Below are 11,627 nucleotides of genomic sequence, written 5' to 3' on the forward strand. Positions count from 1 at the left end.
CTGAATGGCTATTGATTGGGGGAAGGAATGTACAACGAGACCTGGGTGTCCTTCTACACCATTCGTTGAAGGTAAGCATGTAGGTGCAGCAGACAGTAAAGAAGGTAAATCGTATATTGGCCTTCATAGTGAGGATTCGAGTACAGAAGCAAGGACGTCTTGCTACAATTATACAGGGCCTCGGTGAGGCCAACCTGGAAATTTGTGTGCAGTTTTGGTCCCCTTATCTGAGGAAGGATGTTCTTTCTATAGAGGGAGTACAAAGGTTTACCAGACTGATTTCTGGGAGAGCGGGACTGACGTATGAGTCGGTTATGACCATATTCGCTGGAGTTCAGAATAATAATCTTTATTAGTGCCACAAGTCGGCTTGCATTAACAATGCAGTGAAGGTACTGTGAAAATCCCCTTGTCGCCAAACTCCAGCCTGTTTGGGTACACTGAGGGAGAATTCAGAACGTCCAATTCACCTAATAGCACGTCTTTCAGAACTTGTGGAAGGAAACCGGAGCACCCGGAGGAAACCCACACAGACATATGGAGAACGTGCAGACTCTGCACAGACAGTGACCCAAGGCAATTAGAATTTCATAGAATTTACAATGTAGAAGGAGGCCATTTGGCCCATCAAGTCTGCACTGGCTCTTGGAAAGAGCATCCTACCCAAGCCCACACCTCCACCTTATTCCCATTAGCCAGTAACCCCACACAACACTGAGGGCAATTTTGGACACAAAGGACAATTTAACATGACCAATCCACCTAACCTGCACATCTTTGGACTGTGGGAGGAAACCAGAGCACCCGGAGGAAACCCACACGCACACGGGGAGAAAATGCAGACTCTACACAGGCAGTGACCCAAGCCGGGAATCGAACCTGGAACCCTGGAGCTGTGAAGCAATTGTGCTAACCACAATGCTACCGTGCTTGGGAGGGGGGAGGGGTTGGGGAATCTCGTAGAAACCTATAAAGTTCTTTTTTTTAAAATTTAGATTAGCCAATTATTTATTTTTCCAATTAAGGGGCAAGAAGTAGATGGCTCAAATAAAATAAAATTACTGCAGGTTCTGGAATCTGAAACGATAACAAAATACGGGACAACCTCAGCATGTTGACAGCATCTGTGGAGAGACAGCGGAGCTAACATTTCGAGTTGGATGACTGTCAATGCTTTGTTGACTCATCTACCCTTGGCTCTACTTCGCAATATTGGTGGAATAACTGCCACTCCAGTGACCCCAGAGCATATATCATGGCTGACACACTTATATCATGGTGAGGGAGCGCTGCACTGAAGGAGCACTGTCCTTTGGGTGAAATGTTAAATAGGCCTCATTTGCCCTCTCAGCTGAATGCAAAAGGCCCCGTGCACTGTTTCGAAGACGTCACCACTGGTGTTCCGGCCAATATTTATCCCTCAACGTCACAAAAACAATATATCTTTTCTAGTCATTTAGGTCATGGCTATCCAGGTAGCTTGCAGTTGGCAAACGAATTGCCCACCTTACAACTGCAGTGGTCCTCTTGCCAAGTTGTTCATTGGCTGTGAAGTACTTTGGGACACCCAAGAGGAAATGCTGGAAAATCTGAGCTTGTCTGGTGGAAGGAGAGAAAAGAGCTAACGTTTCGAGTCCAAGTCACCCTTTGTCAAAGTACTTTGGGACAATCTAAGGCCATGAACGACATTGTGTAACCCCTCCCCCCGCCCTGCTGAGCATCTCCAAAATATCCTGTTTTTACATGATAAAAGTTCTTTGGCTCAAGCAAAGTGGAAAATAAAATGCCATTCAACTGGGTACTGTCGAAACATTGCAAAGTGTTTTACCCCGCTCCCCCTTTGAGGATATAATAATTCCTGTCCAGCTACTACAAAGAAATTGTGTGCAGTAAAAGGCTACAAACACTCATCAGGTCAGGCAGCATATGGGAGCCAACCTTCTAGGCCAGGCCAATGGGCGAGATGCACCATGGGAGCTGTAGTTTGCGCATGCTTCAGCGGGACTACAATACCCAGAGGGCATGGCGCGGTGACGCCACACCCTCCGGTTTTCGACGCCTCGGAGAGCGGCGTCTTCATCGGTAAGTCGGCGGCTCTCACCCTGACAGCCAGAGCGCCCGGTCGGCATCTCATCTGCTCTTTTTAGAGTTCACAGTTAAAAAAAATAAACCGGCCTGCGCATTCTCGATGGACCCCACCACCTTAGTCGTCCGGTTACGTTCCCCGACCTGAGCGTCCAAAAGTCACCCACCCTCAGCCAGAGAGATAACTACAGTCAATTTTTGTTTATGGTGCGGGATGAGGCTAGAATGGAGTAAATATTTATCCCGCCTTGGTTAATACGTTGTGTATGATTACATTTTCCAAGTTAGGCAGGTGAGCGGGAGGCAAAATTGGGCGGGCGGGGGTCCTGGCGTTGCGCGGCAGGGCCTGTGACGTTAGTGCGGTGACGTCGGACGCAGCTATAAATAGTGCCGAGCGCGAACGGCCGCGGGTCAGTGAGAGTCAGTTCGAGAGGGGGGAAAGAATAAAGCAGAGAGAGAAAGGAGGAGCCGGGGGAGGGGAGCGTTGCGAAGGCCGAGGTACGTCACAATAGGGGTCGCCATGGCACTGGGTTCCACCCGCTTACCTGGCGCCCACCTGTCGGTCCCGAGGGAGTAGGGGGCTTGTCCACCCCGGGCCTCGCGGTTCATGTCTGCGGCCTGAATGCCAGCCCCTGTCCCGGAGCTGCTCCCCGAAGGCCAGGCGGTTCCAGTAAATACCCGGTGGGGTTTTTAAGGCCCTGTGCAATGTTTTGGTGCCCGGCCACTTGCTGATTTGCCTTCAGAGTGGTGTTTGTTTTGTTGCTGCCGCCCCACAATAACCCTCCTTTTGCCCCCTGAGATGTTGCAGTCGCTGAACTAAACCTTTCAGCTGGAAGCTGCTCTCCACACACTCTGGCTAAACATGGAAGGGAGAACCTTTAACTTCATTTTGGATTTTTCTGTCTGCCCATCCCTCCAGTGAATTCCTGCAGAGTTTTATTTTACTTTCTTGCTCTGCTTTCAAATTTGTAAAGTAAGAAGTCTTACAACACCAGGTTAAAGTCTAACAGGTTTGTTTCAAACACTAGCTTTCGGAGCACTGCTCCTTCCTCAGGTGATTCACCCGCTTTCGGAGCACTGCTCCTTCCTCAGGTGATTCACCCGCTTTCGGAGCACTGCTCCTTCCTCAGGTGATTCACCTTGGGAAGGACCAGTTCTCCGAAAGCTAGTGTTTGAAGCAAACCTGTTGGACTTTAACCTGGTGTTGTAAGGCTTCTTACTGTACTCACCCCAGTCCGACGCCGGCATCTCCACATCAAATTTTTTAAAGACATCGTGGTGTCCTTTGGAAAAGGCAGAGATTGTGCATCTATTCTTTTTTGTCTGTATCCTGGACATCCCATTGCGTATTTGTCATGCAGAAGAATGTCTCGGGGTGTCTAATAAGAAAATATAAAGGGGTTTGGAGGGTTATACAGAAGACATAAATGACTGAAAGCAATGGTGGGGTGGTGTTTCTGAGGCCTAGCTGTAGTGACCAAAGAATTGGTTGCTTCTGAGAGCAAGGGACAAGAAATGGAAGTTTAGAGAAAAATATTATTGCTTGGGTAGGAGGTTTGAACTAATTGGAGTGTGGGGGTTGGGGAATGGGTGATGTGGGGGAGATGATTTTTGCAATATTGCAGAACGTGCAGATGCTTAAATATTTACATTTTTCTTCCTCTTCCAGAAAATGCCTGCCATTAAGCTACAAAGCTCAGATGGAGAGATATTTGAGGTGGATGTGGAAATAGCAAAGCAGTCCATCACCATCAAAACCATGTTGGAAGGTACGTTCACTGAAGGACTCTGAGGTAGCAGTAATGTTTTGCAAACTTCTGCTTATCACCAGCTTGGTTAAATGGTTAGCTTGTACAGTGTTGCTGCCAATAATGTTGGCATTAGGGTGAAAACCTCTGCATGTTCCGGAAAACCTGAGAGATAGCTCATGAGGTGTGTCACTGGTCTTTGAAATGAAGGATTGATCCTCGTTCACCAGATTGTGACCAGTACATCTGTGATTGTAGTTATTGCCCTTATTATCACTAATATAATTCAAGGCTGGGATGATTCAATGTTGGAGTCTATAGGAGCTCCAGTGGATTCTCCACACCCAGACTACTTGCCCATAGCCTTTAAAATGTGTAATTGGCAGTTTCTCCTTCCTCCACTGCCTGTTCTGTGCCCGGATGAAAGTTAATTGTCCTCCCTTCCGGCCCCTTGAAGTTGCCTTCGCTAAAACTGATGCAAATATTTAATCTTTATTTGTTTGTGGTGTTTTTCCCCCCTTCGCCATGTGCCAGAAAAGGTTATGAACACATTCTCTTTTTGGCAGTTTAACCTATGCAGGTGTAGTACTATTTTACTGGTAATTCTAAAAAAAATTCTGCATCTTCGGCAAACCTACTGCCACTAGTTGGGGTTTTGATATATTGTTTGCTCTTCATTTTGCTAATTGCTTACATTTACTGCTTTGAGCAGACAAAGTGCTCCCTGCTGCTGACACAATGCTGAATGTAGCAGGGGATTAAGTAGCTGCAGTGCCATTGCGGGGTATGCTATTGATAGACATGGCAGAGATCCAGTCCTAGTAACGTAACAGTGCAGTAAATAAGCTGCCAACACCCTGACTAATCCTGCAGCAAGGTTTTTTTTTGGAGATCCAAGAGTGATACAAAAGTCAGACCATGAACAGTGTTGTTATGAGCTTCAAGCACTATCTTTTTCTTGGTGCTGATCCCTCTGGAAGGATGCAGTTAAAGTTTTTTATATTATCATGAATTAATATTGGTTGTGTGTTTTTGGGGAGTTTGGTTTTGCAGCAAGTGGGCAGGCAATTAATAATAACCTTTTGTTAGTGTCACAAGTAGGCTACATTCTCACTGCAATGAAGTTTTTTTAAAAAAATGTTAATATAAATTTAGAGTACCCAATTCATTTTTTTCCAATTAAGGCCCAATTTAGTGTGGCCAATCCACCTACCCTGCACATCTTTGGGTTGTGGGGGCAAAACTCACGCAGACACGGGGAGGATGTGCAAGCTCCGCACTGACAGTGACCCTGAGTCGGGATCTAACCCGGGTCCTCGGCGCTGTGAGGCAGAAGTGCTAACCACTGCGCTGCCGTGCTGCACCGCACTGCAATGAAGTTACTGTGAAAATCTTGTTTTTCCTGTGGTGCCCGAGTTCAGGTCGGAAGATATTTTACAATCTCACAGCAGCTGTTTTACTGAGAAGAGAATTGGTGACACATCTAAATGTAATGACCTAACCTGGAGAAAGCACATGTTGTGATAAGTTGACGTGAAATTGTTAGTCGATTTGGCTAGAACAATGGTGCTCATCTTTTCGTTTTGACTGAATTTTATTTTTACCCTGAATTTGCTATCTTCCCTTCTGTTTTTCACTGCCACACAGACCTAGGTATGGATGATGAAGGTGATGATGATCCAGTACCCCTCCCAAATGTGAATGCTGCTATTCTGAAAAAGGTACGGTGGCAAAATCTTTATTTTGCTGATTCCTCTTGAGGATAACTGTTCTCTCCACCGTTGGATTGTTGCGTCGATTAGAGTCTTGAGTTTTACAGCACAGAAACGGGCCCTGTGGTCCAACATGCCTGAGCTGGCCATCAAGCAGCTATCTATTCTCATCCCATTTTCCAGCCTTGTACACTCATCTTTAAATGCTCATCCAAATGATTTTTAAATGTTGAGGGTTCCTGCCTCAACCACCTTTTCAAGCAGTGAGATCTAGATTCCCAACCACCCTCTGGGCGAAATGTTTCCTCAAATCTCCTGCCTCTTGCCTTCAATGCATGCCCCCTGTACTACGGGGAAAAGTAGTACTGTGCCCCTCTACTAAGGGGAAACGTTCCTTCCTATCTATGTTCTGCATAATTTTGTACATAGACCTTGATCAGGTCCCCCTCAGCTGTTGGTGTCTGTTGCTTTTGGATGAATAGTTGGCTCTCCTGTCTCTGAGTCGGTAGGTTGGAGTTTCAGGCCCCAGCCCACAGATTTGTGCCACGTAATCAAAATTACATTTTTCTTGGAGTACTGCATTGACAAATGTGTCCACGCAGTAAGGTGAGCACCTGTCTGCCCCTACGAATCATAGAATTTACAGTGCAGAAGGAGGCCATTCAGCCCATCGAGTCTGCATTGGCCCTTGGAAAGAGGCACCCTACCTAAGTTCACACCTTCACTCTATCCCAATAACCCCATCTAACCTTTTTGGACACTGGAGGGCAATTTAGCATGGCCAATCCACCTAACCTGCACACCTTTGGATTGTGGGAAGAAACCGGAGCATCCGGAGGAAACCCACGCAGACACAGGGAGAACGTGCAAACTCCTCACAGACAGTGACCCAAGCTGGGAATTGAACCTGGGACCCTGGAGCTGTGAAGTGACAGTGCTAACTACTGTGCTACCATGACGCCCAAGCAATCACAAGCAAAATCAAAGAAGATCAGGATACCTCCTGGTGTCCTGGCCAACATTTATACTGGACTCAAATGGATTATTTGATAGCTTTGTAAGAGCTTGTTGTGTAAATTGACTGTCATACTTCTTGTTTTACAACCCTGATTATATTTCAGTAGCTATAGTACTTTAACAGGCTGTAAAGTGGGTAATGATGAGCTCTACATAAATGTCAGTCTTTTAGATAAAGCCTGTTGCTGCATCTATACTGACTACCCTTATGTTGGGATATATGAATATATCGTGGGTTGACCTCTCTGATGTAAAGACTACATTCAGCCGAGATTGTTCAGGTAACGGGCGGAATGGTGGCGCAGTGGCTAGCACTGCTGCCTCATGGCACTAAGGACCCGGGTTCAATCCTAGGTCACTGTCCAGGTGGAGTTTGCACATTCTCCCCATGTCTGTGTGGGTCTCAACCCCACAACCCAAAAATATGTGCAAACTAGGTGGATTGACCACGCCAAATTACCCCTGGGGGGGGGGGGGTAATTTGATACTTAAAATTTATTTAAAAACGATTGTTCAGGTAGAAATTTCTGCTCCATTTTTTTTGTTGAGTAGAAGTTCTAACTGGTCTGGCTCAGTCACTATTCTGTAGAAATGAGCAGCTTGAAGGTTGTGTTTTATGTGCTAGGTGATCCAGTGGTGTACACATCACAGAGATGATCCTCCCCCACCAGAGGATGATGAAAACAAAGAAAAGCGAACCGACGATATACCTGTGTGGGATCAAGAGTTTCTGAAAGTCGACCAGGGTACACTCTTCGAATTAATTCTGGTCAGTAGTTGAACTTTGGCATTTTTATAAATCGCCCATCCAACTGCTTAATGTTGGCATTGGTTCATGCTGCATATGTGATTTGAGTTTCTTTGGATGTGTGATTATGTATGAAGCTCACATCTACCTTGTGGTGCTTGACAATTGGGGAGGGTATGGAAGTCAATACCCCTTGGGAGTTGTTCACTTGCTTTTATGGGGGAATCTAGATAGATAAAATGAGTGAAAAAGTAATCCAGTATCAGTTTCCGAGATGAGGAGGAAGCAACATGGTCAGAACGTTATAAACAGCATGGTTCTGCTGGGCCGAATGGCCTGTTTCTGAATTGTAAAATTCTATGTATATGGTCAATTCCCATTTTCTGAGCTGCGCTTGGGAATCGCTTTAAAGTAATCTATGCATACGCTACTTTTAGACATTTTTTCAAAAGGATGAGGATTGCCTTGCTTGAACAGTAATCCAGGATTCAACAATGAAAGTCAAGTGTGTTATCTGCAGCAGTAAGTTGGGTCCAGCATGTAGGCCAGTGGTTTATTGTCTTTGATAAAGCAGTATTTTGTAACCACAGTACTATTGTGAGGCAGCGAAAGTAGATGCATGTTGTGTAGCTGGATTCAGTTTTGTTCAGCTACTTGTGTTGAGGGTATTTGAAACAACATTATTTTCACCAAATGCTGTGTATGAAATCCCTACAGTGCAGAAGGAGGCCATTTGGCCCATCAAATCTGCACCGACGCTCCAAAAGAGCACTCCACCTACGTCCACTCCTCCGCCCCTATCCCTGTAACCTCCCACACATCGCGTAATCCACCAAACCTGCACACCTTTGGACTGTGGGAGGTAACTATGCTCCCAGAGGAAACCCACACAGACACAGGGGGAAAGTGTGGAGTTTGCATGATCAGCAACGGCAGACATTGAACACCGATGCTGTGGGGGTTCAGTGCTAACCACTGTGCTACTGAAATGTGGTGGGTTGAGAACAATTTACTGTGTCTAATGCTGTCACCAGAAGATGTGTCAACGGGTGAGCCTCTCTGAGCACTACCTTGTTCTGGTGGCTTGGTTGCACCCAGGCAGCCTGCCCTCCATATGCTAAAACAGAAGATTACACCCTGAAGAGCATGGATTCTTGTTGTTTGTCTGTTAGTTGGTTTTAATGGGATTTCTTTTCCAAACAGGCTGCAAATTACCTTGATATCAAGGGCCTTCTAGATGTAACCTGCAAAACTGTGGCAAACATGATCAAAGGAAAAACCCCTGAAGAAATTCGCAAAACATTCAACATCAAGAATGATTTTACTGAGGAAGAAGAAGCACAGGTACTCCTAGCTATCTTTGTAAAAAGATTCACATTACGCCCTAAAAGAGCTTATTTCTCTGCTTGAGTTGCCTTGTTTTGAATGATGGCATATTTAAGCTTGTGTCTCTGGAGGGGAAGGAGAGAGAGGGGGATAACTTTTCTGTCCCCGTTTAAGGAACATCCAGCCAAAAAATATATTGGTGCCTGTGGTGCAATATTTTAAATGCGGAATCCAGCTTGGATTGGGAGGCAAGAGATCTTTGTTCAATCTCTCAGCCCCGTGCCCACTGGGCCCCCAGTCCCTGGCACAAACAAAATGTGTAACACTTCTTGTCTGACAGACACCAGTGCAGGCTTGGGGATGACATGGGTGCTGGCCAAGTTTCCACCCATGCAGTTGGAAGTGGGAGTGTTGACATTTTGAGTGCAGTGTAATGGCAGCTCTCAGAAAGCTCGTACTACACTTTATTTGACCATCCCCCCCCCCCCCCCCCCCCCCCCCCCCCCAACCAAAGCAAGTCCCATTCTATGGGGTTTTTAAATCTCTTGGGATGGAGGTATTGCTGCACCAGCATTTGTTTCCCATTCCTAATTGCCCTTGAACTGAGTGGCTTGCTCAGCTATTTCAGAGAACATTTGAGTCCACCACATTGCTGTGGATCTGAAGTCACATGTAGACCATACAGGGTAAGGACGGTTGATTTCCTTTCCTACCGGACATGAGTCAACCCAGGTGGATTTTCACAACAATTTAGGACAGTTTCATGGCTCACCACTGAGCCTAGCTTTCATTTCCAGATTTATTATTGGAATTTAAATTCCACCAGCTGCCTTAGTGGGAATCCGTGTATCTCCAGAGTATTAAGCTGGGCCTTACTCTGACGTTTCCACTAAACCATCATTTGTCACTGTTTAACTTCATAGTTTTGTCCGTTAGTGCACTGTGTGAGTTACCATTGTCCTTTGCACGACCCTTGACCTGTCCAGTTTCAGCCTTAGCTTTTTCTTATTTTTCTTATTGGTGATCTTAATTTGGGGAAATAATTATCTGCCCAATCCATGCATTATATTCTCTTAACTGTTTTGAAAGTGTTCAGTACCTTTTTTAAGTTTGGCTGAAGCAATTCCAATTCCCCACGCAAACAGCCAGATGAGTCAAGTTGGACTTCTGACCGTGCATCAAGTCCACACATAAGCAGCCTTGCCCCTGACATGCACAAGCTGTTCTGTAAACATACTGCTGCTTTGCAACAATTTTGCAGTTTGAACATAGAACATACAGTGCAGAAGGAGGCCATTCAGCCCATCGAGTCTGCACTGACCCACTTAAGCCCTCACTTCCACCCTATCCCTGTAACCGCATCTAACCTTTTTGGTCACTAAGGGCAATTTATCATAGCCAATCTACCTAACCTGCACGTCTTTGGACTGTGGGAGGAAACCGGAGCACCCGGAGGAAACCCACGCAGACACGGGGAGAACGTGCAGACTCCGCACAGACAGTGGCCCAGCAGGGAATAGAACCTGGGACCCTGGAGCTGTGAATGCACAGTGCTTGAAATGGACTGGAGAATTAAGGGTGGAGAACAATCTGAGGATGGGGGGGGGGGGGAAGAGAGGAGGGAGGAGGTATCAGCAAAGTTGTTTTTTTAAATAGGGGTTTAATTGTAAAAAAAAAAAATAGGGGATTAATTGTTTGCGATTTCACCCCCAGGTACGAAAGGAGAATCAATGGTGTGAAGAGAAATGATCCAAGGGAAACGCGTGTGCAGCTCCATAGAAAATCACTGCTTGCACAATTTAATAATCACTAATAGCCTGTCAGACTTTGAAATCTAGTGTCAAGATAACCATGCATAAACATTTGTGATAGTGTTAGTTTTGAGCTTAATGCTTGCTTCATGAAAGCCTATTCAGTTGAACCGTAACTAGCATATTTATTACTTCGTCGTGTCTCAATTTTTTTCTTTTCATTGCTCACTAGAATGAAAGGTGTATAAAGAACTCCACCTGGCAATATGGCAGCAGTTATGATTTGAATATTTTTTTTAAGTATCTTTGTAATTAAAGTTTACTTTTTTATTGTGGTTTTCTGTTGGGTTTAAAACAAATTACTGTTTGGTCCATAGCTCATCTCTAATCGAATGCATAGCATCATCGCTACTGGCATATAGATTTTTACTTGGGACCCTGAAAACCAATTATTTAAAAACCCAACAGAATGCAAAACACCTTTGATTGGTGAACAGTCCAGTGATGTATCAAGGTGCAATCCTGCTACATCAACAATGAATTGTTTCCATTCTTGTCCAACTTCATCTTTACTGTACACAGCTAATGCTGGTAGAAATATGTCCTACAACCAGATAAAGACAGTAATGAGATTAGTACTGGTTTAAATAAAAGACCTGTGCTGAAAGCATTGATGATGGGAAGTGTGAGTTCTGTTCGGAGGGAGTGTGAATCATGATGACCATTGTGTTTGTCACTGAAGCTGGAAAAGAGCCTGGATCCAAACTCAATACTGACACTTGTTATAAATAAATAAATTTAGAGTACCAAATTATTTTGTTGTTCCAATTAAGGTTTTTTTTAGCATGGCCAATCCATCTAGCCTGCACGTCTTTTTCGGTAATGGGGGGGGGGGGGGCAAGACTAATGCAAACACGAGGAGAATGTGCAAACTCCACACAGGCAGGGATTGAACCTGGGACCTCAGTGCGGTGAGGCTGAAGTGCTAATACTGACTCTCTCATTGTTATCAAATAAAAACAAAGTACTGTGGGTGCTGGAAATCTGAAATAAAAACAATAGAAAATGCTGAATGCTTTCTGAGGGGTCAAGCAGCATCTCTCCCCATAGAAGCTGACAGATCTCCAGCATTTTCTGTTTTTTATACCAAGACGTTAAACCTATGTTCCGTGATGTGGAAAATGGGTAGTGTCCTTTCTGCAAACATTGCTCACTTTTATTTTATGCTTTTGTGGGGTGT

General features: G+C 45.1%; 1 protein-coding gene across 2 annotated transcripts; it reads left to right on the plus strand.

Annotated features, from left to right (window-relative positions):
- Positions 1 to 1,994: 1,994 nt before the first annotated feature.
- LOC119963489 (S-phase kinase-associated protein 1-like) lies at positions 1,995 to 11,198 on the plus strand. Of its 2 annotated transcripts, none has more exons than XM_038792687.1 (6): positions 1,995 to 2,082; positions 3,755 to 3,854; positions 5,481 to 5,554; positions 7,188 to 7,331; positions 8,514 to 8,654; positions 10,350 to 11,198. In XM_038792687.1, exons 2-6 carry the CDS (start codon positions 3,758 to 3,760, stop codon positions 10,383 to 10,385), a joined length of 492 nt encoding a protein of 163 aa, XP_038648615.1. In that variant the 5' UTR covers positions 1,995 to 2,082; positions 3,755 to 3,757; the 3' UTR covers positions 10,386 to 11,198. The 2 variants fall into 2 exon arrangements, with proteins under 2 accessions (XP_038648615.1, XP_038648614.1); XM_038792686.1 differs by lacking the exon at positions 1,995 to 2,082 and adding an exon at positions 2,435 to 2,583.
- The last annotated feature ends 429 nt before the right edge of the window (positions 11,199 to 11,627 follow it).

The sequence above is a fragment of the Scyliorhinus canicula genome, chromosome 3, assembly GCF_902713615.1.
Source record: "Scyliorhinus canicula chromosome 3, sScyCan1.1, whole genome shotgun sequence".
NCBI lineage: Eukaryota > Metazoa > Chordata > Chondrichthyes > Carcharhiniformes > Scyliorhinidae > Scyliorhinus > Scyliorhinus canicula.